Below are 27,835 nucleotides of genomic sequence, written 5' to 3' on the forward strand. Positions count from 1 at the left end.
TTGAGACTATCATTCTCAAAATTTACATAGTAATGAGAAACCATCGACTTATTTACTCCCTTAATTACTTAGCTATCAAAATGTCAGAAATCTTGGGTATACAGGCACATATGGATTGCTCTCCTATAAATCCTTGACTGCCCCCTCTCTTCTGTTTTTGCCTAGGGCTGCAAAAACTTGTTAAAGTAATTTCCGTTTATGATTAGAGGTGAGTAACCTTCCTTTGAGTAACATTGTTTAAAAGGAGATGTAGTTTTATAGGTCTGAAAGGTATTGAGAACTGCACACAACAGTAACACACACAAAAAATCCGAAACAGTGTAATATTTATTAAAATTTTCAAGTGCAGATGTGTTTTGAAAAGCATACTTCATTTCACATATTACTTGTCTCAAGAATGACTCTGAGAATGCTTTTGATTATATCAAACATACTTTCCAAATATTTTTTTCTATTTTGGCCTTGTTTGGAAGTCAGTTATATTTTTAAAACTTCGTATTTTCAGTTCACACTTCTTGAAGTCACTTTGGGTTACTGAAAGTGACCTCACTGACTTGACACCAAAGCACATAATTATTATCTAACCATAGCATAAAGTAGAAAACCGTATGCGAAAAAGCACATAGTTGTCCAAACTAATACCTGAAGTATTAAAGCAAATGACAACCTTAGTAACCTGCCTTTAGTAGAAAAGGTTCTTATTTTTAAATATGGTGCAATCTAAAGCAATATTATTCCTCTCCCTCCAAATCATACCACCCCAGACATAAAAAGCCACTGTCCTGGTGGTTTACCTAGACAATGTAAAAAAATCTCTAGCTCTAGCTGTGTACACAGGCTAAAATGACTAACATTTACATAGTGTACCGCTTCCTTTTTCACTGCTAGCATTTCGGATCTGAGGAGCCTGCATTTCCCCATGAATAAACACCTGAAACAGCACCAAGCTTCGAAATGGATTTCACATTCTCTGTTTGACCATAAATGTGACAAAAATCCAAGTGAAAAGAAATATTTGGGCTCCTAAATAATTTTGAAGGCTATAGCGCTACAATATAAACTGTCTGACCTACACCACCAGTTTCAGTGAGTGCATTTTTGCGTGGTTTCTCAGAATGAGCTAGGAGGCTAGGAAAAAAGTCATATATTCTCTAAAGATACAGGATTTCGACGGGTTGTATGCTTTTTAAAGCAAGTTCCACAATTCACCTTCGAAGTCCAGGCCAAATTAGTAAATCCTTCCTGTTGTTTTCATGAGGGACTATGACAGCACTCAGTAATTTACTTCCTTCGTTACCAGCTAACGACGTTATTTCCCATCTCCTGATTTTCTAAGCCTCATCTTGCAAAGATTACGCTTCTTATAGATCGAACCCTTGTTTAACCAAGATTTGTTGCTTACTTATGCAAGTCTTTCTCGCTCAGATCCAACACTTTGACACTCAGTATTCTCTTAGAAGGAAACAGAGTCTCCTTACCTGGATCCCAGGCCGATGAGGTCCACGTGGAGTCGAATTTTAAAGAATATACACATTTACTATATGGACAATACAAACTTTTCCCTAAACTTGCGTTTAGCAGGAGAAGCTGTCGCAAGAAAACCATAGATTTTTAAATCAAAAGATTACTATAGGAAAATTATCCATAGGGCTCTGTGGGATTTATATGAACTTCAAATAAGCTTAGCCAAAATAAAAAGTACTTTTCGTAAGCTTGTTCTAAAGTATTTAACCAAGCAAAATGTGTTGATTTATTTGACACAGCTTCCAAATTTAAAAGACTTTGCATCTGTATTTTAAAATAATACTTTAAAAAAATAGTTAAAAGAGATAATGTGGAGGGGTACCTCTTTCACAGAATCTATAAATCTCTGTGCGGGACTTTATTTATTGGAAATTCAACAGAAATTTCTTATTTAATCAGAATATCCTTTGGATGGAATTCACATCAGATATTTCATAACAGGAAACCAGAAGTTTGTGGGGGTTTTTTGTAGGGGTTCTAGTAAAACATTCATACAGTTTAGCCATAGGCATTTTCTCCCCCCCACCCCCCAATAGTTTCAGTGTCTTCCAACAATTTGATACATTTCTGAAATGCTTTTACAAATGGATAAACTGTCCTCCACCAGAAAGAACAGTAAACAAAGCTTTAGCCAAACTATTTATTGAAAACTGAAGATGCAAATAAGCGAGAGATTGTTTCTCATGGTTTAATTATAGGCACCATAATTAACTCTTTATTACACAGGTTTCCTAAAGGGCTTCCATAAAATATTATTTTCTTCCTCTAAATTAGAAAGATTATTATCTCTAACTTTTGAAAAAAAATTAAAATTGACAGATATGGAAAATATTTAAAACAGGTTTTGAAAAAAGTCACAAGCAGTACATCTCATAAATTGAGATTTTTGGCTCTGGTATAATTACCCTGCTTGAAATGCATACTTGAAGATGTGTAAATGTACTGTGATTTACTCAACCTCACACTGCATTCATGCAAACAGCACCCCTGTTAACGGTACTTAGAATAATAAACCACACTAGTGCACTGAATCCTACAGCAAAGCCTTCAGGTATAGTAAACAAAACAAGAGTTCAGTAAGATTTTGAGTGCAGATACTGCATAAGCTGATTTTTTTCTGTATTTACTGTAGAAATACATGGAGTTGCACAGAGGGACCTACATCAAATCCAAATACCAAAAAGGCTGAAAGGGAGAGAATGACCTTCTTTTCTGACCTCTTCAAAGACCAAGTAAAGGTTTGTTTGTCTTTCGACTCTTGGATAAATGATTATGCCGTTCCTGTGTATCGAGCAGCTTTAAGGAAACAAAACACATCCAAAGGTGCTAACTTTCTGCTGTTCATCATCTGCTGCAGAAATAAACTATGGCCAGAATTCTTGAACAAGGACAAAAAGAATTTATTTTATAAAACCCTTAGTTCTCAGAACTTAAGCATCTATTTTCTGCTATACATTTTTTTGTATCAAAAGCACCAAGCTGATAAATAGTTACTGTTCAACTGTCAACAATTGCAAAGACACCAACGAAATTATCAATGTGAAGAAGCGCTAATCTCTTCCTGAAAAAAGAATTCTGAGTGGGCACCAGTTTACCCCGAGCGCACCGAACTGCTCAGAGAATTGCTTTTGCCTCCACTGTACTTAACTACAGTTATCATTTTAAAGGTTCAACTTATTTTCTCTCTCTACCCCAAATTTTGTGTTCTTTCCTCCTGATTTTGTGGGAAACTTCAGTTCACAGCCTTTTTTCACAATTTCAAATTTCTTTTGTTATGTACATCTAGGCACCTGAGCAAGACACACTAGAGAATGTTGCAGCAACACTTGTTATTAAACTGCCTATTTTTGTTTACTTACACAATTCCTTTTTTTCAATTACATGCTTTCACACTTTGCTAAAATATTTATTTACATGCTACTTGTTGAATAAAACTCTCCAGGTCAGCTGGGGAATCGTGAAGTGAATCATTCGTGCCTTGACTTCTGAGAAACTTTCGAAGGGTATCCAAAGCACTCAAAGTCTCATTTTTTGATGGTAAAGGCTGCTCAGCTCCCTGAAATCGATCACCTTCATCCTCATCTTCATCACCAACATGTCCCAGCTTTATCTGCTGTTCTTTCTTTGGCACACATCCTTTCATTATTTGTGGGCATTTCGTAAGTTACCAAGCCATCATCTAGAGCTGCATATTCCTCCAAAGATAAACCTTCTGGAAACTCCACTCCAGCTGCCTGTGCATGTGCAATCAAATCAAAGTCACTTTCAACCTCTGTGTCATTACCATTTGCTTTGGTTTCTAATCTGAATCCTGCTTCATTGTAACTTTTTACAACAGTCTCTGGTGTCACTTCCCTCCAGCACAGGTACAACATCTCAACTGCATCAAGAAGAGTCAGCATAAACTCTTTATTGCCTTCTACAGAGTCAACAAATCTCTTGATAAGACAGTGCCTGTATTTAACCTTCAGACTTCTGATAACCCCTTGTTTCGTAGCTGTACATGAAGAAGAGTCCGGAGGAGAGAACATTAATTTGACAGATTTCAGGTTCTTTACTTCTGTGTGAGCTGGGAGAGAATCAACGAGAATAACTACTCGTCGCTGCTGTGCTTGAAATCTGTCATCAAGTTTACACACCCACTGTTCAAACACTTCTGAAGTCATCCACGCCATATCATTTGCTTCATAATCCACAGGTAGCGACTTCCCATCTTTAAAAGAGCACGGACTTTTGTTTTTTCCTATAACAAGCAAAGGAAGTTTCTCGGAGCCATCCATATTTGTACCCACCACGACGGTTATTCTCTCTTTGCTTAGTGTACCTACAGAACAAGTTTCCCCTTTAAATGCAAATGTGTTATGTGGTAACATCTGATACAACAATCCAGTCTCCTGTATATAAAACACGGTTTTTGGCTGATAATCGTTTAAATAATAAGGAAGAACATTTTGGTACCAAAGAGTTGGGGCATCCACTTGGGCAGTATGAGCTGCTTCTACAGGCTGAGCTCTGAAAACTAAACGGTACCTTGACTTGAAACGATCGAGCCAGCCATTACTGCATTTAAAATCACTATGTCCGAGCTTCTGGGCAAAATCATTGGCCTTGAGGCGCAGCATAGGACCGTTTACCGGCACATTCAAGCACTGAGCAATTCTGTACCATTTCATCAATGCCTCCTCCAGGTCAGCGTAAAAAGCAGTCCTTAGCCTTTTTCTTTTCGGATCAAATCGTAAAGATTCAAAGGCTTCCAAAACTTTTTCTTTATTCTTCATAATCGAAGACAAGGAATTCTTCTTTATGCCGTACTTGGCTGTGACGTCTGCCTTTTTCTTGCCACTCTCCACGGCACTGATGATGTCAATTTTCTCCTCAATAGATATGCTTTTTTTCCTCCTCACCGCGCGTTCGGGCAGAGGACTCCCCGAGGCCTCTGCCATGGCACCGACCACCGACTTCCCGGCGCGCACCCCCACACGCGGGCGAGCACCCTGCGGCTCTGCCGCTGCGGGCGCCTTCGACCGAGCCGGTTTTCGAGACCGCCTCTGATCTCAGGGGCATGGCACTTGGCAGAGGCCGGAGCAGCCTCCCGACTGCAGCCGGCGGACACACGCCAGCGCCGCGGAGCAGCTTAATTCCGCCAATGCCTCGGCCGGGGAGCAGCCGGCCCTGAGCAGCAGGCCCAGAAGGGCGCCTCAGGCCCGAACGAGGAAGACGGCCTGCCCGCACGCCCGCCGACGGCCGGGCACGGCCGCCACCACCGCCGTGACCGGTGTAACCCCCCCTCGCCGCCGCCTCCCCGCCTCTGGGCGCCCCCCCAGACCCGGGTCGCGCTTCCAGAGGCCTCCGCCGGGCGGTAGTAAAAGACAAGCGCCGGCAGGAGCGGGCAGGGCGAGCGGGCAGGGGCGGCTCCGTCTCCGGTTGCTATGGCTACGGCTCGGCGGGGCAGCGACCATAGACACAGGCGCGCTGCCGCCGCCTAGAGAGACCGCTTCCCGCCGCACCTCCGCCGGCGAGGCCGCCGTCAGCCTCTTTTCCGGCCAAGCGCTTCCGGCTCCTGCTGGTACCGGAGAAGGAAGAAAATAAAGCTGGAGACGGGGCACCGGCGCCGCCCCGCCCCGCTTCCTCCTTCCCCCCCTCCCTCCCTCCGCCCCGTCCTCCCTCCCCCCGCAGCACGACGCCCCCGGGGCCGCAGCAGCGCCGCCGGCAGGTGAGGGACGGGCCGGGGCAGGCCGTTGGGCCCCGGGGTCGGGCCGGGCCGGCCCGGGCCTGACCTACGTGTCGCACGGCGGGAGCGGCCTCCGCTTGCCCGGCCTCCCCGCCAGCCCGCGGGTGCGGGCAGCGGCCGGCTGGGCCTGCCAGCGGAGTGGGGGGAGCCCGCAGCCCCCAGCGGGGCTCGGCTGGGGGCTGCCCCCGCCCGCCCTTCGTCCTGCCCGCCGGCCCAGGTGCTGGGCGGGTGCCCTCGCCGTCGGGTTCGGGAGTGCGGTGCGGGTTGGGGGGTCTGCCCGTCTCCTCGCCTACCTGTGGGGTTCGCGGCGGCGTCCCCGCGCCGGGGGGCGGCGGGCACCCCGAGAGGGCGGGCAGAGCCTGAGCTTGGTAGAAGATGGGTTTCACGAGAGAGAAGAGGAACCTGTTTGTTGGTGGAGGAAGAAAACTCTAGGTGTTGCATAAATCTCATGCCCCTGGGACTTATTCCACACCCTGACAGTTACTGTTCTAAGTGTTCCAATTTGTCTTTTGCAGCTGGCTTACTATTCTTAAAACGTGGAAGCACTGTGGTGGTGTGTGACAAGCAGGTGTTGCATCTGGTATTGTTTACAAACTCTAAGCAGTTCTTCTGGTGTTGCTTATAGCACATCTCTGATCTATCGTTTTTAACTGAAACCCCCTCATAGCCTTTCGTGTTGCATCCCCTGAACTGGATGTAGTTTCAGCGTCCAACGTGTGCTTTTTATGCATGGTGGAACTAGTAACAAGGAGTTAGCTCTTGCAGTCAGTGGCGCTGTTATCCAAGTGTTGATTCTGTAGAAAAGATAGCAGAAGGGTTCTTTTGCAGGGCTGGAGAAGGATGTCATGTGATCAGTGCAACTCCAAAACTAAATGGCCGTCTGAATCATATAAATGTTTATGTATATATGCACGTACACACACAGTTAAAAAGTAAGGAGTAAGTAATCCAGAGGAACATTAGACTGGAAAAATCGGAAGCTGAGGATATATCTTGATCAGCTGCTGCTTTCTGTTTTGGTAGAAGTTGAAACCGTAACGGGAGCCCATGCAGTAGCTAATCTGGAGACGAGCAGAGCGTTAAAGAACTTGGGGGCAGGTTGACCTAGAGTAGGGAGTATGGAAGTTAGTGGCAGCCCTGTTCTCCAGTCCTTATCTCCATCATGTCTTGTAACTTGCAAGCATAATTAGATCTTGCAAGTGCAGCAGCCAGGGAATTCAAGAGTGTAAAGAGAAAACTATGGTGTGATTGCAGCAGAAAGTATTTAATACAGTTCTTCTAATTCTTTTTAAAAAGCAATTGATCTTGACAAGAACTAGTGATAGTGTTCTTAGTTAGAAATTTAAATTCAGAAAATATGTTTTATGTACATTTTGTTTTCCACGAGCACTTGCATTTTCTGCAGTGTTACAAAAATTTTTATCACATATCTATGCAGTAGAGTAATAAGACAGCAGTAAAAACGTGTAATAAACTTTATTTGGACAGAAGATATCTTGCTTTTACCTTACTGGCAATCAATTTAAGAGAAAACTGAAGTGAAGCAGCCAGTGCATCCTGCTTGGAAAAGCAGATGTAATTGTTGAGAATCCCATGGCTCTTGTTTCTGACACCATAAGTCATTTACTTAAGTAATGTAACTATGTTAAAAATAAACCCCTTATTCAAAAGGGATTTATTGTTGATGACGTTTAATTCATATTTGCATGAATAAACAAATACGAATCTGCCTTTTTAATGAAAAGTCCGTAAGTGTGCCCTTATAACCACTGATTATAATTGGTTAAATGTCTCTGAAGTCTTCATCCTAGAGGAAGCTTAGTATGTTGTTTATAAATTTTTTGCTTTGCTTTGCTTTTTACTTTGCCAGTTGAAGAAATGGCATATAAATCCCCAGGACTTAAAAATTATGCAGTTTTATTTATGGTGAGCAGAACTTAAAATGACTGAGGTTGTGATCTGATGTGGCTTTGCCATGGGGGGGGGAAGATTCTCAGTCTATTTTGTCTCTTCTGTTCTACTCTGGTGCCGTAGTTCTGTGGATTTGCAGAATTGGTCTAATGGGGGGAAAAAAATGAAAATCCAGAGGGGCAGGGGTGATGAGAGCAGGGTTTCAGGCTTAAATTAATGTCAGAATATGGATTAGGTGTGTATTTCTAAGTAGAACGTCTCTGAGTTGCTGTAGTTGCAGCTGATGGTAACGAATGTTCTGGTACGCTGAAGAGTCACCTGCTGTGTTCTAAAGTTTTGGCTGCTTTAGTGAAAAAATAATCAATAATGCAGAATTCATACTGTACTGAAGATTAGCAAGCTCTTACAAAGAATAGCCCTTTGACATCTGTAAGAGAAAATCAGGAAAATCTGTACTGAGATACAGAAGTCTATGTGCATTTCTGTAATGAAACCTTAAATATAAGTAATATATGTATGTAGATGCCATGTTGGCCACAATTTCACGTGAACATCTTAACTTCTGAATCTTGGTAAACACGTAGAAAGTTTTCATCCTTACATCCAGCATTTGATGTGTACATCCCCATTTTTTTGCTATAGAAGCAGTTGTGAGGGAATTCTGTAGTTAAACTAGAATGTGCAGTTAAACTTTTTACAAAAGCCAACTTTAATCTACAGTTTTCCCCTTCTCGTGTTTTCCAGTTTGTCAGCGTGATCCTGCAGAGCTGTGTTGGAAGCGTTGATACTGCTTGCAGGAAAAGAATACTGTACAAAAAGTTGGTGTAGGGGGGAGGCTGTAACACAAATGGTGAATTAAATTTGGATTTTAAAAAAATGAATTCTTTGTCTTTACACAGTGTCGTCTACATGGGTTTGTGAGATGGTTCATGCCTCTAGATTAGGTTATTAAGAGTTCTTAAGGTTATCAAGAAGTTTTTGCTGCTTATAGCATTTCATAGTTTTAAACAGTGATACTGTGGTGTGTAAGTTTGTATGTGAGGTACAAACATAACTCCAGGATCACTGATGTGGTAAAACTGAGGTACAGATTGTCTTAACCAAGACTGCGCTACAAGATGAATTTAGCTTCTTGTTCAACCATCGGAGCAAAGAAGTCACACTTCTAGTCCATAATGGAAATTTTTTGTCTACTCGGAAATAAGCTGTTAAACATGGAGGTTGTTTTCAACCGCAAGCAGAGTTTGGACAGGATTGTGTGGGAAAACAGCATCTCTGCTGTACGGTCTTTCATATTCAAAAGAATTATAGAAAATTAAGAAAGTTATATAGAGTAGTTATACTTCTTTCTTAATTACTTCAAAAGGAATTTTGTATTGGTTGGAGAAAAATCCAACTTCATTCAGTCGTAGCCCTGAATGAATTGTTTCACTGGAGGAAATGTCTTATTTTATCTGTTCTGTTTTCCAAAGTAAAGTAGTAGGTTATCCAGTGTAATATGATCTAGATGATTCAGCTTCTCAGCCTTTGTGTCCTTATTTTATTTCCCTTGTCATGTGAGCTGCTTACCTTATTAATTATTTGCTTTAATTAAAATGTTTTATAGCTTAGGAAATTGAAATACAATATAAATATATAAATAGTGATCTCTAACTTTTCTTAATTTGGTATGTGGCTGAACATCTATAAAATGGTGTAAGACTTAATGAACTGAAGTCATGTGTGATTATACTCAATACTGACAGACTCAGTTTAATTTTTAATGATTGGTTGTCTCCTCTCAAACAGCTGAGGGAATTGCAGTATAACCTGTAGTTACCAGCTATTTGAAATCAAATTTAGATACTTTTCTTATTTAAGCTGTATTAGGTTTCTAACTTGCCTTTCATGATCACAGAGTTGATTGCTTTCACAGAGTGCTCAGTATTACCAACTTTCTTTGCCTCTGTAGGTGAGGGGTTTTTTGGGGGGTTGTTGGTTTTTTTTAATAAAATGGAAGGGATTCTGTTTCTAGTTTGGTATAACAGACTGAACAGCTTGCTAGGTCCCAGTGGTTTAGCATCAATATAAACTTTCAACATTTGAATAAATCTCCTGTCTTAACAAAATTGTGATCTTTGCAATGGTAGGATACAGTCAGTGTATTGTTGCAGGTGACAGTAAATAGCAGCTGAAGAACCTTGTTTGACTTCCTGGGTTTTACATTGCAAGCTTAGCCGTCTGTGCGGGGAAGGTTGCTTTGGTAGTGGAAGCTTATGCTAGACTGTATTCCTAGTCTTGGTTAGATTTTGGAGAGGTAAAAGCCTGGTCACCATCAAAAGAGGGAGGTTTCTCTTTGCTTTATCAGAACTTGTAAAAGAAGTGTTTTCTGAAAGCCTACTTCACTTTCTGTAAGGTGCAACATCAAGCTCCCTTCACATCAATTAATGCATGCCAAACCTATTTTATTTTCAGGTATGTCAGAACACAGCAGTGAATCCACAGCACTTGATGAATCTCATCCAGCTGCAGAAGAGGTCCAGTCTGACTCTGAGGTGATTGGGTGATAGTTATATTAGTGTAAAATCAACCAATCCCAGCAACAGTTTCAGACTGCCAAAAATTCTGATATACATAGCACAGTGAAATTAGTAGGGGGACATGAGTTCATGCACATTATCTTGAATGGGTGGGGTTGGTTTTGAGACACTATTAAGAACAATCCAATTAATTAATAAAAAAGGATTACTTCAGTAGTCTATTGCTGTGCTGCGGTATTTGTTTTGTAAGTTGAATAGTTATAGGCGTGGTAGAGTCTGAAATGTTTTAAGTACTGCAGGAAGAAAGAGTTGGTATTTAAAAGGCAGCAATCTTTGTGTAACTTCACTATAACAAGGCATTCTATCTGCTGCTGGAGTGGTGAATTTTTTTTTTTTTTTTTTTTCTTGGAAGCAGATACAGCTTGTACCTTCTTTGTGGAGATATCTGAGACTTTTTAAAATTATGATCAAATTCCTAAGGTTCCCAATAATATTTAGCCAATCAGTTGTGTTTGGGAGGCTGTTTCAGAAACATAAAGAATAAATGTTTCCCTGACTGTTCTAGAATAACAATGAAAAAAGGTGATGCTGACTTTATCACTATTAGAGTTTCGGTGCCAGTAAATTGTTTTTAAACTTTTTATAGAAACGGAATAGTGATTCCACAGATGTTTAGCATCTCTCCAAACCTGGTATTTGTAAACAGATGTGTGACGAAGGTAGTCATTAAGTTACTAAAGGATGAATATATTTTTTTCTACATAAAATGTCCAGCTGAAACTTCATTATTTTCTGTAGTGCTTATGTCATTCATGCCTAATACATCAATACAAATTTAGGAACTTCTTCAGATTTACTTCAGGCTCTTCCTATATATGATAAATTTTCTTCTGAGGATTCAGTTTCTTTGTATACTTAGTTTAAATCAGCTGAGGGCTACGCTTGCCAAAGGGATACTTAATTCAGCAATCGTCCTCATTGTTGCAACAGAAATACTGTGGTGGTTTGGTGGTTTAGTTTTCTCTCAGATCAGTAAACTTACCTTAATTGTGTGAGGTTGCAGGAACATGCATCCAGAGGTAAAGAGAAATGGCAGCTGGTTTTGGCAGTATCCTACAGTTAGAGTAAGTATTTTGAGACACTGCACTGCTGAAGTAAGCTGATGTTGTGGTTGAGAGCAGTCCTTCATTCTCAGTAGTTTCTTACTGCATTATTACCCCCTCTGTTTCATAGGCACAAGTGTTGGAGCTGTGTGATGAACTGTTTTGGAGAACCGATTTGAGTGGAAAAATTACCCATCCCCTTTTTGGGCATAGGTCACCTTCTTTTAACCTGCAGCATTTCCTCAATCTTGTTTGCTGTACAGATACATTATTCTGGCCCAGGGAAGAGGTGGGGGAATGGGGAAGGCTGATGGGGAGGAATAGTTAGGAGTAAAGGGCAGAAAAAAAGGTAAGGATTTGTTCTTGGTAGCAGTTCTAGCTTAGACTGTTGACTAAAATGCAGGCAGTGATTTCTTGTTATGGCTGAGCTAAATTAGCAGTTTATCCCACTTTCCTTTTTCAGCTGCTCATTTCATGTCTTTGGTGCTTGTCTGACCTCATTGCAAACTGATTCAACTCACTGAAACTGTGGAAAATGAACCCAGTGAAAAGGTATATTGCCAGGCTAGTGAGTTGAGTGTGTTTACTGCACAGCCAGGTGAGTGGCTGGGAGATGGGACACTGTATGGCTCACAGTAGGGACTGGAAAAGCAGAGTGGTGAAACGTCCTCCTTTCAGCAATGGAGAATGGTGGTTTAGTTCAGATGTAACATGAAACTGAAGTTAGCAAGTAATTTTTTTGCTTTCTCTGAATTTGATACATAGGTTTGACTCAAGTAGGAATGCTTAAAAAATATGTGAATTGCTTCTAGGTTGTCTTAGATTTCAAAAGTTGTCCAGAGAAGCTGATGAATTTTTATCTGATACATGTATTTACTAGAGACACGTATGCATGTGCATGAGCGTGTATATCTCTGAATAAATGCATAAACATATATCAATGTACAATATTAGCAAAATTATTTGAGATTCTTGATGAAAAGCACCCCAACCAAGTATTTGTTTTGCCTTTAATTAAATTTGCAGATGCAGTTGTATTTGTGATTCCTGCCAAATGAAGTGTATCCTCTGATGGTACAGGACTTCCCGTTGACACTGTTTTCTGACAATTTGCAGAAAGAAGAACAAAAATAGCTATGTTGGCCTATGCTGATGTTTCAGTATTGGGCAGGTAGCCGTGACAGGCCAAGCATTTTGCAAAATAACTCACTTTACTGTGTCAAGTAGAAGTATAGTTCCTAGGAGTCTTGGAGTTTAAGCAGTTGTGAGATTTAGAGCAAGCTTAAGAAGCTTGAGCTATTGAACAGATTTCTGAAATTAAAATCTAAAATGGCAGGTAACTAGAACATTTTATCTAATGGTGTTGTATAGCAACTCCCTGTGAGGAGCAGGGACTTGGACTCGATCCTTATGGGTCCCTTCCAACTTGAGATATTCTGTTCTATGAAATGAAACAAATTACTGTTTTAAAAGTATTCATAAAATAAACATAGACCTTTTGGTGTGCTTCAGTGTTTTCATTTACTTAAAGGCTATGAGTTTAGAGTTTGTTCTGTTGTATGAAGAATGACCCAAAACTGTGTTCTAGTTGTGGGTGAAGACTGGACTATATGGAGAATTTGGTGTGCTAGACCAATGTGAATATATGGCATGTGAGCTATTCCTTCCTAGTACTGAAAGAAGGCACTTACTGGGTCCTAAATGAGAGGGATCGATGGGGTAAGTTAGTGTGTTATAAAGTCACTTTTTCTTGAATTCATAGCATGCTGACTTTTTCTTAAATGATTTGAAATCTGTTCTTTGTGTATTTAGAATTTTTTTCAAAAGCTGTGCCTAAATGTTTAGCTTCTCCTCTTAGGGAAGTGTTTCATAAAGCACTATTTTTGAAAGAGTAGCTTTCAATTCAGTTTTGTTAAGTTAGTTGTAGAGAAAGTCTTGATCCTCAAAAGGGGAAAATGTATCACCTCAGATAGTATTTTATGGGTGTAGTTCATATGTATGGTTCTTGGGAGTGGCTTGTCCTTGGCCTTTTTTGTTCTCTTCACTGTATGGGTAAAAGGCAGCATTACTCAGAACTCAATGGACTTTTGGTGGTGTTTTATGCTGCTAATTGAAGAAGCTTATTACACTTTCAGAAATGTAAATGGGATTTTGTACATACCAAATAAAGTTTGAGTAGTGAACTCTGCTTCAAAAGACCAACAGAGATGAAGTCTCAGTAATTTACAGTCTTTGGAAGAAGCTATAGTAACACAGCTTTGAAAGCGATCAGGAGTTAGGGGAGCATGTTGATTGGAGTGCACAGACAGTGATTAGTTAGAATAAAAGCTTGGGAGGCCTCAAAGCTTACTAAGGAAATCAAGCTTACTAATGTAAATGAAGTGGTGAGAGGTGGTAGTGGGGGAAATATTGGCAATGGGATATGACAGAAGATGTTGCTGATTAAGAATGGTGCAGGTGATCCTGAGTAAGTACCAATAAAATCTCTGTTATATGGGTATCCTGTAAAATCTCCACGTGTGGTTGGAGAAGCTGCTGGCTCTTCAGCCTGATGTCAGACTGGGCCTCTTCCTGACCCTTTGACTGAAAAGAGCTGGTTCAGTTTGATGATCTAGGAGCTTTAAGCGAAGAAAGCACCTATTCTTAAGTATGCCTTGATGGTGTACCAGGTCTTGCCAGTCTTGCACAGGTGCACGGACTGGTTTGAAGACTTCAGACAACTTTTATATAAGTAATTGAACAAACACTGCTTTGGTTTTGTGTTGATTTTTTTCTACTGTTTACACTTTAGTTGACTAATGAAGCTGTCTTGCAGAGTTAGGGGTAGTTTTTTTGAGAGGGCCGAAATTTTCAGTTTCTCTTAGTTTGGGGGAGTGTTAGGGTGCCATTCCCTCTTCAGGTGCTTGTAAATGGTGTGTGTTTCTTCTGGGAATGTCTCTTCCAGGTTATACGTTAGGTCATTCTTGAAAGCCATGGTTTCACAGCTGCTGCTACTGTTCACAATGCAGCTGCATTTTAAAACTAACTTTGATTCTTGAATTGCATTGGTGCTTTTAAGTTCTTGTTTCTGCATTTCACTTCAGATTTACCGCTGACTGAATGACAGTTGCATACCGACAGTTTAGTCAGAAGGTGGCACTATATTATGAGAAAATAAGAAGCAAGTTAAACTATTTTGCAGTTTGGAATCAGTACTTTTCTTTTTGTAACACATGATTAAACTCATTTTACTTCTCTAATATTTCTTGCTTACCATTAGCTAGTACAATTTTTTTTTTTAGCCAGCTCACCTTTTTTATAGTTTGAGGTACATAAACTACTCTTAAGGGTCAAGTGTGTGTAGAAAATATTTGTCTGGTCCCACATGTCTCATTTGTGTCTGACGCTCCCCTACCCCCCACATCAATGGGTTAAATTTTAGTGTTTCATTTCTCTTAGATCTTGAAGCTTTAAATTACTTCTGTCTGAGCTGTGCTACCATATTAATGTGATTTCGGTATGTGATTAAATGAATGTATACAGACCTAGTATATCAGAATATTACCAACAGGAGTTTGAAATAAAATCAACTGTTATGAAACCTATACATCAAATATTTTCATATAGATCACTCATTAGAAATTGAAGACAAATGCTAACTTGTTTGTCCTTATACTATAGGAAGGTGCAATGGCTCAAGAGTCTCCAAAAAATTCAGCAGCAGAAATTCCTGTGACTAGCAACGGACAGCTGGAAGATTCTCACGAGCACAGCTTTAACAGGGTAAGAATTTTCTTTGCTGTCTAATAAGGTCCCATTATCAGAAATGCTAGAGTTACAATGCAATGCATAGCAGACTTCACTTGACAGTTTTCTAGAGCTTTAATGGAAAAACTCCTTTGAAACTCATAAATTATTATTTGACATAACGTGATTGCACATTGCAATAACCTTTTTTGTACAAAAGGCATGTTAGTAGTGGCAAATATTTCTGAACATGAAATAGTGTAAATAATTGGGCGCTCTGTAATGCGCAATCAAGTGCATATGCTTCTACATTCTTGTCTCTGATGCTTGAGGATACTGATTTTTAATCCGACAATTTTATTCATAAAACAGGACAGCAAGCACTTTTAAAATATGAGACTTAACAGGTCCTGTAAATTCAGGCTAACAAATCCTAAATCTTTTATGAAAAAGTATAAAATTGTTTGAGGCAAGCTACTTCTAAGGGGTATTAAGTTTAGAAGCAACATGCCTAAAAGTAAAGAAAGATAGTAAAGTTGTAATCTGAAGTTGTAAACAGGAGAGAAGTAACTTTTCTTGTGCTGAAAATGAAAAATTACTACTGTATTGCTATATGCTATATAGATGAGATTTATCAGAATCCATCTTATTTGTTGAATGTTGAAAAAAAGTTATACTTCCATGATCATCTGTATGCAATTTTGAGTTCTTTCCCTTAACCTCGATATATTTTACTATCAGCTCTTGTGTTTGCCTGACCAGCAGAGGGTGCTATGGTATAGTTTATGTAATCTGTGGTTGGTTTTCTTTTTATTTTGCTTTTCAGTTGGAAATATGAGGTCTAGTTAATTATCCACATTTATTAGATATCTGTTGACTTAGATTTTAAGGAAGTCTCGAAGCTTTAACACTCCCATGCTGACTTGCAGTGCAGGATTATTTCTAAAAGAAATACTGAGCAGAACTTCAACATTTTATTCTGTCCTGCTAAAATGCTGTTTAGAGGGGGGAACCTTAATAAGTTTAAAAACAAGTTACATATACATCCTGAATATTGGTAAAATAAGCATCTGCCTAATTTTGTCTGCTGGTTTTAGCTTTAATGGAAAAACTCCTTCAAAGTTGATAAATTATTGTTAAAGTTGACTAAAAAACCGAAGCAGATACTGTACCTTGCAATAACTTTTTTATATGAAAGGTATGTTAGTAGTGGCAAATCTTTTCTGACTGTTAAATAGTGTAAAGTATTGGGTGCTCTGTAATGCACGATCAAGTGTATACTTTTCTAATTATTGATTCTAAGCCTTGAGGATACTGATTTTTAGTCCAGCAATTTTATTCATAAAACGGGAAAACAAGCATTTAAATATATATTAAAAGTATAATTTTAAACATGTATTTATTATATTATCATTATAAAGAAAAATGTTAACTAAATATGTAAAAATATGTATTTAAAAAATAAAATACATCCTGAAAACAACATCTGAGACCATTTGACTATGATTGCAGGGTAGCTGTATAGTGAGCATGGCTGTAAAAAAAAAAAAAGGTATAAAACTTCATGAGATGGAAATGCATCCATATTAGAGCTCTTATTAAAAAAAATACTGCACTTATTACTGGGCATTTTTTCTACTTCTGCTGAATGGGCCATGATTTTTTTTTATGAATAGCACTGCAATGAGGGAAGGTTTATGTTTCTTAGGATTTGACATTCAACTTAGATCTACCAGTAACATAATGTAAAAATTAGGACGATGTTTAATGAAATAAAGGTAAAACTAAATTTTGATAAAGATGTACCTATATTTAGGGGGGACAACAAAAATACACCTTTAAGTGGTGATGAATTTGGGTTCACCTGGAAGCAGAGAAACAGATTTACTATTTTTAAGCCTAATGACCTTGATGCTGCTGTGACATGACTGCTAAGTTATCTTTTAATTACGTAGTAATTGCTTCTTCAGTGTAGTCCATCCAATATTTATTTATTAGTTACAGTAAACAGAACTTTCAGTGTTGTTGACTTGGTCAGAGCCCTTGTTCAGTCAAAATATAACCACGATTTTCAATGGAAAGTTCAAATGTTAAGGTAGTTTTTTTTCTATGGCCACATATAAAAGCTGAAGTAGGTTTTTCCTGGCATGTTAATTATTTTGCTGGCTTGGAGTCAACTATATTTCGAAACTTCCACAAAAATGGGTCAGATATTTGGTCGAGTTGCAGAAAATTTATACTATGCACACATAGTTGAGTTTGCTGCTGTAATTATTTTCACAATGCTTATTCTGAGATCAATGAAGATGAAGTGTGCTTCAAATATTTTTTTTGAACTCTTGTACAAGTTAACACCCGCATGTGTGACCTAAACTCAGAATATGTGATAATCAGGGCTTCTTATAAACAAACAAAGAAAATAAACTTCTTGGAGTTAACATCTAGGTCTGTTTACTAATCCGTTAGTCTGAAGTTCTAATATTTAGCTTCTATTCATCTTGCTTCGTGTTTGTTATTTCTAATGCTTAATGCTACACTTTCTCTTTTTTTCCTTGCCAGGTAATTTTTTGTTTTAACCTAAAGCAATATGCATTGCACCACAAAATTTCTGTGCCAAGTTTTCAGGGGTCTATTTTCCTATCGACTTACAGAAATGACAAGCCAAGTACTGATTTTTAGGAGGTTGCTTAGGAAAGGGGCAAGAAACCATTACCACTTGAAGTTGCACTGTTACCACAGTCCTCAGTATGTGACCACAGTAGAGTTTAGAGAACTCAAACTCCAATATACTGATTTCAATTACACCTTCTTGGGAAGCTGGGAAATGAGGTTATTTTAGTTTCTTGTTTTCTTATTGTTATGATCAGGGAACTGTTCATCTAGATGTTGTACAATTCGGATGTAAACAATAAAACATCATTTATCCTGGTTTTTTTTTTTTGGTCTTCTACAACCTTTTCTTCAGGGTTCTTTAATTACAAAACTAAGCTTTCCTCTAGACTTGCCTTCTATTTAGTGCTTCCATAGGACCTCGTCCATAAGCTGCTCAGGCATGAAAATGCGTGTTTACTGTCCTCCAAATGCAGTATTTGTATGTACTCAAGCATGAGAAGTATTTCACTTTGCAAGGCAAGGTAGTGCAAATGTATTTACCTGGAAGTGGCAAAGTGGGGTTGCTCCTTCTTTGAAGAAAAATGCCATTAGTTTTGCAGAACATCAGACAGCATAGATTGGCATAATGTCATTTCATAAGGAAGCTTATTAGTTCCAGTCTTGTGGGAATGTGATATAGCACTACTTGATGCATCTTCTTTGTTCCTTATGTTTAAGAAAAAGAATCAAAAGCATATTTTATAAGGTAACTTAAATAAGTGTTTGCCTAACTACAAAGTCTCAGTCAGAAATATGCTGCTACATTCTAATTCTGTCTTGTTTGTAATAATAAGAGATGCCTGTGGAATTCTGACAAGTTTTGTCCTGCCCGTATGATGGATGGAAACTTTTTTTAACTAAAAAAGGCTGTAGCTTCAGTCGTCACTGGATGAAATGTCTAATGTCCTTTCATTACGAAAAAGCTTGACCCAGTGCTTTTCAGCTCTCCAAGCTCTGTTGGAACTCGCTTAAGCTTTAAACACTTAGTGTATAGAACCGTTTAGCCAATGTTGGGATGTTTGTTAGTCTGTTTTAATAACAGAGGACTTCAGCATTTCCTAATCAAACGTGTTTTTCTTACTACTTTGTACAAGAAAACTCAACATACAAGAAAGTCTTGCTGGTTTATTTTCTGCACAGGTTTATCTCACTTATCCCTGACTTCTGGAACACAGTTTTCCTCCCATGCTATTATTATTATGTGATTAGAATAGTGGTGTTTTATTGTCACTGAGGGGATTGGGAGCTGAGGACTGTGGTAAGGAGTGAGGAAGTGTATTATTCCTAATTCAGTAACATGCCATATAGTGTGAAAGCTGCGTAGGAATAAATTAAATTAATCAAAAAACCTGTTTGGTCTGCCTGTAAAGGTGTTCAGGCAGCTGTAAGCTATTTGTTATGTTTAAACTATTCTACAAAGTCTATATGAAGTTATTATCAGTCTGAGTCTCTGAAATTGTTGTTCCAATTGTTTCCTTTCATTTTCAGTGTAGACTCTCTTCTCCTGGCTCTTTTTGTATTCTTATGGGGAGAAAACCATTATTAAATGTGTATGTAATACCAGTAATAAACTGCAAAAGATAAATTAACTTTGTTGTGAGTCTTCAGTTTATCTTATTAAAATTAGGAAGTAAGTTCTGGGATCTGATGAATCTGAGTGCATGTGTTCAGCATCTTGTTCTGTAATTCCGTTGCCAGGCTGCACAAATAGATAACGTCAATTCTTTTTTGTCTTTTGCCTTCTGAAAAAAATGCCAGCCTTGTCACTCACATTCTACCTGAAAGATCTGAGTTAATCTCTTAGGTTTTGCCATGTTGACTGGCATAGTTAGATTTTACTTTGGGCAATTACATTTTAACTAATGTAGACTGATTTAAAATACAGTTCTGTGTGTCAGTTCTAGAAAACCGGTTTTAGGAGATGGAACAAAAAAGACCAGTCTTTCTTTTTGTTGCCAAGTGGTCTGCTTCATACAGTCTTAAAAACCCCAAATACCAATGTTAATGATGAGAGTAGAAGGGAAACTAATTTAAAACTGGATTGTAGTATGATATTAAGTAAGTCAAAAGGGATGTAGTAGAAGAAAGGGTCTTCTGAGTGAAGAGCAATGTATTGGAGAATAGAAGAAGTATGTCAGTCTATGTTGTTTGCCACTTCAGCATCAATTAAAGCCTTCAGCTCTCCTCCCATTTATTTTTATGCCTGAATTTATATTGATGTGAGGATCTAGTGGCTTAATTAATGGAAAATAGGAGCTGAGTGATATAATAGGGCAAAGAGAAGAAGAAAATAATGCTGAATATGTACAAGGAGCTCCACTTGCACATGAATTAGGATAAGAAGCTAAAGTTCAGAGCCAGTTATCTTACTGGATAGATGTTACGTCTATCTACATTACGTTTTATTTCATGGGACTTGTAGTCTTTAAAACTTTAAACTGTGACCTTTACAATAAGATGTGTTGCAAATTTTTCCTGAAGGTAACTTGAGTAGTTTTATTTAAAATGTCATCCATCATTAAAAAATAAATGAGCGTATGATTGTTCCCAGTTTAGTCGCTCCACTTTTAATGGACTCCCTGACCTAGGTAGTGATGTGCGGTTTTTTAAATACCTTTATTCTAGATAGTAAAGGCAAATAAAACCATATCTGTTAAACTTACTCTTAGTACTAAGCAAAAGGTTATGCTTAGTCATGCATTAATAATGGATTGACATAACTAAGAAATTAATACAATTAATACTTGCTTCTTAGTTTCTACTAAGCTGCTGCAGAGTGACTGTGCTTCTAAGTTTCTTAGTACGTTTCTCCTGAGCGCCTTTCTCCTGAGTGTGTTTTGACCGAGTTTCTACTAAGTTTGTACTAAGTATGTTTCAGCTGAGTTCCTATTAAGTTTCTTAACTATGTTTTGACTGAGTTTCACTGAGTTTCAGTCAAAACATAGTTAAGAAACTTAATAGGAACTCAGCTGAAACATACTTAGTACAAACTTAGTAGAAACTCGGTCAAAACACACTCAGGAGAAAGGCGCTCAGGAGAAACTGAGTGTTTGTATTATGTTTCTACTAAGTTAGTTTGGACTAGGTATGTTTCTGAGTTTTGACTAGGTTGGTTTGTACTGGTGGAGAAACAATACAGTTCTGGTATCTTTCCCCTCTTCATTTTAGATCATTATGATAGCATGGATGGGAAGTAACTTTTTGGAGGTAGTCTTGTAATTCAGGCAACTTTCCTTCATGAACATGCATTCTGAGCACCTTCTTTGCTGTGTCTACTGTCTTAACAGGATTGATATATCAAAAATACATACCGGTTCATCTGGATGATCCGTATAATAAACTGATGAATATTGCTGTTGTGTAAATAAGACTAACCTTGCAAAATACGTTTAGTTTAATATGGTGATTTGAACTAATTAAAATGGGATTTTAACAAAGGGTTAAAGTGCTTTAAATGCTCTATTCGACATAGGTTTGCACTGTTTGGCTAGATCTAATTAAGCTAGTACAGCTGTTCTGTGTACCTGTATTTCATGCTTTTGCTTCTTTAAGCCTTTAGCATGCTAAATGGCTGAGAGTGGGATAGGTAATCCAACCTTTTAACAACTGGGAATCTTCTGAGTTGTAGACATTTTAGACCTCTAGCTCTGGGTCTCAGTGAAGTTATAATATTAAAATACTTCTGCTAGATGATAATTGCATAAACATGCAATAGTTTTCAGCCTCATGCAATTGAAAATTATGAATGAAGCATCTTATTTCTTTTTTTTTTGTTTGTGATGGTGATCCCTTAACAGATTTGTAGTTTTGAAATACACGAACAAATTTTGATGAATTCTAAAGACTTGATTTCCCTTTTATGAAGAAGGGGGGAAATCACTTACGAGTTTGAGAGCAGATCTTTTGATCATCAGAATCTTCCTCTTAGCTAGAAGAGCAATACATAGTCAAAATATAATCACCTGATTGTAGTAGGGTCATCTGTCGTTACTTCCCGTGTTGTAACAGCAAACCTACATTTAGTGGGAACAGAAAAAAAAAAAAAGGCAGGCTATTTACCTTGCCTTCTTACCACTCTAAAAACTCCTTAAGTACTGTAATATCTTCTCTTAAATGTGGGGTTTTACGCACAATCTTTTCTTAGTCTAAGGCTGTTTCTAAATTATCCTTCTTTGTAAATTATTGAAGGGATAAATTGCTTTGTCAGAATGATTACAGATTTTTGGGTAGCTTTTTTTCTTTATCTACACTTGTGTAAAAAAAAAAAGGCAAGCACAATCAGTTGCAAGAATGGCATGTTGAAAATTGAAGTTTACATGCAGAAGTGTGTCTCCACTGAACAGTAACTTGCATGTTTATAAACAAAAAAAGTAGTGTTTTGATGATCACTGACTTTTTGATGACAATTCTGGTCATGTATAAATGGACAAATGGTGAATATCTTAAATTCATATGCAAGGATAACTTACTTCAGCAGGGTATATTTCAATTAGTTAATTAGGTGTTTAAAAACAGGTTTGAATGCAGTTCTTTACAGTGAACTTTGCCCTTTTGCTAATGAAAAAAGTGTAGATATCTTCAAACAAATATGTGTTTGTGTACCTATACATACATATGTATATATTTATGTAAAAAACCCTGATATGTATATATACACAATTGTAGATCTTAGTAATTTTCATGATCCAAATATCAGGTTTTTATTTAAGAGAAGGATGTGTTGTAATATGCCGATTTATTTAACTCTGAAGTTTGTTCAGCCTATGTTTAGCTTCAAATTAGAAGTTGAATGTACAGAAGTAGTACAGTTGTTTAAGTTTATATCTAAACTTTTGTCTTTACAAAGCAGATGTTCTGCATTTTAACCTTAAATACAGATGATTGCTTAGATTCCTATTGCGAACATGCTTAAGCAGGTTAGCTGTCTACATTTGTCTGGCTACAGATTTAGGTATTTCTGAAAACTATGCAATGTGCCAAGGTGCCTTCAGGAAAAAAAAAAAAAAGATGCCATGTCCTTTTTGTTAAATCAGTGCATCTTCTCTGCAGTCTGGTTATCCTTTTTCAAGTCTGTCTGCTTTTTCAGCTTCTAGTGACTTGCTACGTTTTTAGTTAAATGGACTCTGTTAGCTAACCTAAGTTGAAGCAAAGGCTTTGCAGCATACCACCAACTGCAAGTACTTAAATGGAAGCACCAGTGTTAAGTCAGTAGTGAAGACTGGAAACAGTATGTATCCAATGTTATTATATGCTTAATTTGTGAATCAGGTTCTGCATGTGACTACTATTTGTTGTTCATGCTGTTTATTTTTCCTTTTTCTTTTTTTTTTTTTGTATAATGCTACAGATAACAATAGATTATGCTATATTTGTGTAAGTAGCCAGTTCATGTGAGTGAAAGTATGGCTATAGGAATTAGTTACTCTGATTGCAGTAACATCCTGGGTTTTCAATATCAACAAGATTTCTGTTCTGCTGGAATTCATATGTTTGTAGTTCTTCCTTTTTTCCTTCTCCTAGGAGTTTGTCTTAAACTGAAGACAACTAACTAAATCTGTGGGGATGTGATCCAAAGCCAGTTCTTGACAGCCTGAGCCTTTAGGCAGTATCATTCTTATGTACTAGCTTGCTTCTGGTTTGTGGATCGAGTGACTACAGTAATACGTCAAACATGGATTGGATTTTAAAGGTTGTGTTTTCTTTGTAATTAGAAGCATTGCGTATATCATAAATAGCTACTGCACATGTCCAGACACTGACATCTTAAAGCTATGTATAGTTTTTCTCTGCAAATTTCACTATTGCTCCTCTATACTTTTTCATCTTTTTTGCCTCTGTATGGAAGCACAGGGGATGCAGAAGAGTACCTGACTCCACAAACTTCCAGTTTTCCAATTTCTTGATGCTTAAGTTTTTGTAAGTGTATTTTACCTTTTTGCTTTCGCTTCCAGAGTAGCTTTTCACCCACTTCTTATTTTATGAATTAGTGGTTTTAAATTGCTTTGAATACCTGAACTTTTTTTAAAGCCCTAAGTATATTCCATAACACCAGAGGCTTAAACTTCAATCAGATGGCTGGAAATATAGTCCCGGAAGCCTTTAGGAGCTATTTGTAGAGGTGGGTAAGATAGCAAAAATGGGCAGTAGGATGGTATGTGAATTGATATGTGAATTCATAGCTCAGTAATAGGCTTGCATTGGGCTTTTGTGAAAACTTCAGTTGCATTGAAGTTAGTTGTAGTAGTTAACCTAGCTCTCAAAAGTTAAACAAGGTGATCTCAGGCAATTTTAAATCAATGAGTTTCAAAAGCAAACAGAAGTAAATTGCAACTTTGTGCTGTGAGCACTTGTGATGATGTAGAGTAGGTGCTCAGAAGGAAGCTGTTGAAGTGATGCCTTTCTGGATGTTTCTCCCGTGTCAAATATTAAAGAGATTTCATGTGCTATTTGTAGAAATTAAGGATGCTGTGAATTTTAAAGCTATTTCTTGCTTAGAGTGAAGTAATTTTTTTTTATCTTTAACATTATGACAGTTGCTTCCACATTTTTGGTTTGTAAAATGTTGTCTGCTCTTAGTCTTAGATCATTCTGTACCCCTGTTGGTTTTGAACTGGAAACATTATTAAACTGATATGGCTGTTTGGACCAGCTTCAGACCACATAACATGATGTTGCGGGCCACGTTTTTGGTAACTGCTGCCCTAAGAGATGGCATTCTAGTTCTTCATCAATATAAAAGAAAATTCTAGAATAAATACACAGGCTATACTTACAGTGTTTCTCATTCATTTATTTGTGCATCGCAGTAGAATGCTGTGACACCAGTGAAGACATTCCAGGCTAAAGGCAGAATTGCCTGTCTGAGAGCTGCTGAAATTGCATTATAATACTTCTGAGTCACTTTTATCTTTTTTTTAAACATTAACTTTCCATTTTTATTAAAATATTTTCAAGGACTTGAAACATTCATTACCAGTTGGACTTGGACTTTCTGAAACCAAAATAACATCTCATGGCTTTGACAGCACCAAAGAGGGAGTCGTTGAGGCAGGACCATTTCCAGGTAAAGGTAACTGCTTTTTTTGTCTTTACTTCTCAATTTAAAATCTTCAGGCATATTTTCATATGGTCAGGTGTACAATGTTCTGTAGCTGCTTTGAGCATTTTGGTGTAAATGTACACATTGAGATATGCATTAGTGACAACCTGTTTATCTCCTCTGGTAGCTGGGTTGTTAAAATAGAGAGAATATGGTACACTTGTAGTATCTGTCAAGCAACTAGTGGAAGCGACTTAGTGTTAAATTGGTCTGTGTTTACAGAAAGGGAAGTCCTTGAGCACCTTGAAATGGTGTCAGACTGAAGAATTTTACTATTACATTTCATTGAAGCTTTCTTTAAATGTTGCAGGTACTGTTCTGATTTGAAACATAACTGAAGAGTCACTTATTTCTTGATACACAGCTCACTTATCTGGAGCAGATTAATGAGTGGAATTCTTCCTTGTTGCTCCTGAGACTTGTCTCTCCTTTTTTTGTTATAGTGCCTATATTACTTTAATGTATTTGGGTCTCTTTTTCCAGGTACTACGTAATGAAAAAATGTCTGTTCTCATATTTTCTCAGCACAAAGTTGCGGTTGTTTATACCAGAAGGATTTTAGTTAATATTTAATTCACTATGCAAGTATTAATGTATGTTTTAGAGAATCTAAGCTAGTATTAAACAATGAGAAGTATAAAGTGATAAACAAGCCAGTAATGTCAGTGTTTCCCATCTGTCTAAAACCAAGAGTGCCACAATATAGTATGTGAAAGTGATATTTTAATGAATTGTGTGGCTTCAACAATTTCTGAATTTGAAAGGTTTGAAATTATCTCAAATGAGCAGCTGTGAAAATAAGTCTCTTTGTAGTCATAGATTTAATTTACATTTTGCTTCATTTCCTGTTTGGTAAAATTCTGTGCTTATGAAAACAATGAATTACATGCTGTACTTTACATATATTATGAAGTGAATGCTGTGGTTTCTTTAAGTCTTTGAAATTAGCAAAATATCTAGCTAAAAACTGGCCAGATGGCAAACTGCTCACCATTCTTGCCTTTTTGTATTCTATTAGCAGGATAACTGTAGCAGCTGTAAAGTGCATTAACCTGTAAGGGAAAAAGTGTCTAAAATGTGTTTCAAGCTATATTAATATGTTTGAAATCCAAATGTTCTGTAGAAAGTTATGTACACAAATGATGAGTTTTGGACATGTCATTTTTAACACTTTAGATACCACAGTTTTCCTCCAAGAATGTTTTCTTGAGATTTTCCTAATGCTCTAACCAAATCAGAGGGAGAGAGAAGTGGTAGAAATTAAGGCTTCTTATGAAACTATGGACAAAAGTAGAATGATTGTCCTATTTCTAGAAATTCTGTTTTCTGTTTGAGTGTCCTTATTAGGGCTGCATTTCTGAATGCAAAGTAGACAATACTGGAGGGGAAGGGTTTTTAGAATTTGGGGGATGTTGAATGATGAAGCATGCATAAAGCTGCATTAATACTCTGTCAAATGATAAGGATTTTTTTTAACTGCTTGTCTTGGCTCACTTGCTGAAGTGATTCAGTCTTTAGGTCTTTAGCAGGATCTTGCAGTCAAACTTCTCTGCCTGGATGAATCCAGTTGCAGCTCTTATGCAATGTATTGCTATAGAAGGACACAGCGAGTGAGCCATCTTTCAATCTTGTCTTTTCTGTGTAATTGGATCCAAATCATTGGATTCATGTACCCCATGTTAGTAGTGCTCAGTGGTATGTTTAAAAGGCAAAAGCTGATTGTTGATTCAGGTACGTTGAGTGATATTTTTGATATTACTGATAATTTTGTTGAAACGGCTAGGCTTGATTTCCTTTCCCTCCCAGCACACTGTTAGCCCTGAAGTATCTCCGAATTTCTCAGCAAGCGTAGTAAAAGCTCCCCCCCAATAGGATGGTTACTCATCACTACAGACAAAAAGTTAGTTTGTTCGATTGGTTTTTCAGTCCTGAAAATTTCATAAGAATGCCACTTCACATTTACATGATATGAAAGTGGCAAAGCTCTGAAAAGCCTAATCCTAGAACACCTTAGAGAACACACATGGTGCAGGTCATTTAAAGTTGGGTTTGTTTTTTGGTTTGTTTTTTGGTTTTTTGTTTTTTTTTTTAAAGAGAACAAGCAAGTGCTGTAAAAATCTTTCTTTTGGGAAGGAGATTACAAACCTTAACAACTAATGGCTCGTATGATCTTCAGGATGGCTTATTGCTGTGTGTTTACACAGACTTAGGAGTAGATGTTAATCAAGTATATCTGAAATTGGCACAGACTTCAGAGCTTACTTCACCCCTTAATGCTGTGGGTACCATTCAGTGACAGTGCAGAGTGAAATCTACCTAGACCTGAAAAAGGAGGTTTCAGCTGTGAAAGCTGTATATAACAATCTTTCCTGGAATTTTCTGGTGATAGTATATACTTTATTCATGAAGCTGTCAGTTGTATTTTGATTTCTCTTACAAAAAAAAAAAAAATTTGGCATAATGACCTAGAGAAAAAGATTAAATCATGAAAACTTGGAGTAGTTCACATGAACAGCTGCACCTCTTAAAAAGCATTTCCATCAGAAATTCCAGTAACTTTTCTGCGAACACTTCTATCTAGTGTGTTGCTGAAGCAAATGTTTCTTTGTTTTGAAAAAAACACCCTATGTGTGTTAAAGTGCACATTGCCTTCAAAGGGAAGATGGTGGATTTTCATGGTTAAATGTGTCCCCTTTTCAGGTTCCTCAGCATCACCCAAATCATCTGTTATATCTCCTAGCAGTGCAGCAGCTAGCAGACTGGCTGGACAAGGTTGCGATTTAATTATTCCCGCAGGTATCATAGCACTGAATGGATAACGCCCTTGTCTCTGCTGACACTGTACTAACTCCTCCATATCTCTAATAATTTGATTTACTGTTACTTGGAAATATAACTTTTGGGGGTTTTTGGTGGCTCTCATTTCTGGCTTTTAACAGTTCACAAAGTAACCTCTGCTTTCCTTTCTGTATGCTGCTTTTTGCTCTATAATATTTAAAAAAAAATTACCAAATATTAATAATAAACAGTAGCTAAAATGGGAGTAACCAAAATCTTTTATTTAGGGTAA

At 37.8% G+C, this 27,835-nt stretch overlaps 2 protein-coding genes across 6 annotated transcripts in view; one reads left to right on the top strand and one right to left on the bottom strand.

Moving 5' to 3' along the window:
• Window positions 1-309: 309 nt before the first annotated feature.
• TIGD4 (tigger transposable element derived 4) lies at window positions 310-5,533 on the bottom strand. Its single transcript, XM_069785344.1, is given in 2 exon segments — window positions 310-3,623; window positions 3,625-5,533. Coding segments are annotated over 2 exon segments (1,536 nt in total). The 5' UTR covers window positions 4,968-5,533; the 3' UTR covers window positions 310-3,430.
• Window positions 5,534-5,578: 45 nt separating this feature from the next.
• ARFIP1 (ARF interacting protein 1) overlaps window positions 5,579-27,835 on the top strand; it is a 45,436-nt gene continuing 23,179 nt past the window's right edge. Inside the window, exons 1-5 of one of the 5 annotated variants that reach the window (XM_069785355.1) lie at window positions 5,579-5,737; window positions 10,121-10,200; window positions 14,949-15,050; window positions 24,621-24,735; window positions 27,466-27,561. In XM_069785355.1, the coding sequence (XP_069641456.1) occupies window positions 10,123-10,200; window positions 14,949-15,050; window positions 24,621-24,735; window positions 27,466-27,561 (391 nt within the window). In that variant the 5' untranslated portion in view covers window positions 5,579-5,737; window positions 10,121-10,122. The remainder of the gene's footprint in view (window positions 5,738-10,120; window positions 10,201-14,948; window positions 15,051-24,620; window positions 24,736-27,465; window positions 27,562-27,835) is intronic. The other 4 variants (XM_069785366.1, XM_069785385.1, XM_069785394.1 and 1 more) reach the window with 4 other exon arrangements.

This window comes from Haliaeetus albicilla, chromosome 1 (assembly GCF_947461875.1).
Source record: "Haliaeetus albicilla chromosome 1, bHalAlb1.1, whole genome shotgun sequence".
NCBI lineage: Eukaryota > Metazoa > Chordata > Aves > Accipitriformes > Accipitridae > Haliaeetus > Haliaeetus albicilla.